The sequence below is a fragment of the Pinus tabuliformis genome, chromosome J (assembly GCF_031772625.1).
Source record: "Pinus tabuliformis cultivar Carrire ecotype Pingquan chromosome J, CPIR1, whole genome shotgun sequence".
Taxonomy (NCBI): domain Eukaryota; kingdom Viridiplantae; phylum Streptophyta; class Pinopsida; order Pinales; family Pinaceae; genus Pinus; species Pinus tabuliformis.
The window spans coordinates 227,381,450-227,383,169 of record NC_142295.1 but is presented as its reverse complement, the minus strand read 5'-3'; the positions used below and the strand labels follow the sequence as shown (position 1 = coordinate 227,383,169).

The following is a 1,720-nucleotide window of genomic DNA, read 5'->3' as shown; positions in this document are numbered from 1 at the left end:
GAGAAGTTCGGGGTTGATATCATGCTGTATACCCACTCTATCCACCTGCTGCTAAATCCATAGGCTCCAAGAACCGCTCTGAGGTATTTCCAGCTTAAACGATCATAGGCTTTTGACAAGTCTAGCTTCATCATCATTCCTTTCTGCTTTTCTATTTTAGTGAGTGTACCATTTCGTGTGATACTACTAACCTATCAAGAATTTGTCGCCCCTCCACAAATCAAGTTTGCTCTGGTGAAATTATATTCAGAAGTAGAGGCTTTAATCTTTTTGCTATCAGAGTGGCTAAGATTTTATATATGACATTGCATAGGGCTATTGGGCGAAAACCTTGAGCATTTTCTGAATTATCACTCTCAGGGATCAAGGTAATAAAGGTTGAATTGATACCTGGCCCTACCTTTTGCTTCATTCGTGATTCCTCTACTTCCTCCAGGACTTCTTTGCCAAGAAAGTGCCACCCTGCTTGATAAAACTCCACGGTATATCCATCTGCTCCTGGAGCTTTGTTCTTACTCATATCCATCACAATTTCTTCCACCTCTTCTAAAGTAACTGCCCTCATCAAAGCCTTATTCTGCTCATCTGTTATTATTTTAGGGATTTCCTTACAGATCCATTCTATGGCTAATCCCCGATATTTTTGTGGTTCAGTGAGTATCTCTTTGTGGTGTTCCACCAATATTTTCTCAATTGTTTCTTGTTCTACTATCCTTTCCCCCTCTGCATTTTTAATGGAGAAGATCATGTTCCTTTGTTTGTGCTGGATCATGGCTTGATGGAAAAACTTAGTGTTTCTTTCTCCTTCGCGTAACCAGTTTATCCTAGATTTTTGTCTCCACAGAATCTCTTCCTGTTTCCTTCTTTCTTCAAGTTGGCCTATTATTCTTCCTTCCTCTTTGCTTCTTTCCTCATCCCTCCCTTCTAGAATTATTTTTTGCTATATTTCCTCCATTTCTTTCTCTAATTTTTGTTTTTCCTCCATGATGTTCCCAAACTCTTCCTTATTCCATTTTTTTATTTTCCCTTTGAGTTCTTTGAGTTTCAGATGGATAGTATGCATCTTCCCGTTCCCTTTCACTTTACTCTGGGTCCACCATTCTTCTATTTTGTGTAAGAATTGAGGGTTTCTAAGCCAAAATGCCTTGAATCTGAATGGTTTCTTACCAATGTTCTTCTTGATATCGATTTCCAATCTAATCGGCCAGTGGTCCGAGCCTAAAGCCGACAGAATTTTAGCTTCTATAAACACATCCCGGTTCAAAATTTGTTCAGATAGAAGGAACCTGTCTAATCTAGAAGCAATTTGATTTCTTCCTCCCCTCCTATTGTTCCATGTGTGTACGCCATTAGTTGTAGGTATATCCACCAACCTCTGTTCTGTGATCATCTCATTAAACTCCTCCATGTTCTGATCTGGTCTCCTTAAGCCACCTTTCTTTTCGTCTATCGTTCTAATCATATTAAAATCTCCTCCTACTATCCACAGTGTTCCAGGGAGAATTCTTCTAATAGCTTGCATATCCTTGAGAAAGTTCTTCCGTTCTCTTGGGATATGCAGTCCATAGACTCCTGAAATGAGTATTCGCTCCTCTGATCCTATCAATCTGAACAGGCCTGTGAGGATTCTGGGGAAGCTGATCCAATTTTCAAATAATACCTCCTCAGGGTTCCAGAGGATTGCCAGACCCCCTGCTGTTCCATCCGCATCTTGAGCCAT

At 40.2% G+C, this 1,720-nt stretch overlaps 1 protein-coding gene across 1 annotated transcript; it reads right to left on the bottom strand.

The window, feature by feature from the left end:
- Positions 1-940: 940 nt before the first annotated feature.
- LOC149226557 (uncharacterized) lies at positions 941-1,720 on the bottom strand. Its single transcript, XM_089380230.1, has one exon. It carries the CDS (start codon positions 1,718-1,720, stop codon positions 941-943), a length of 780 nt encoding a protein of 259 aa, XP_089236356.1.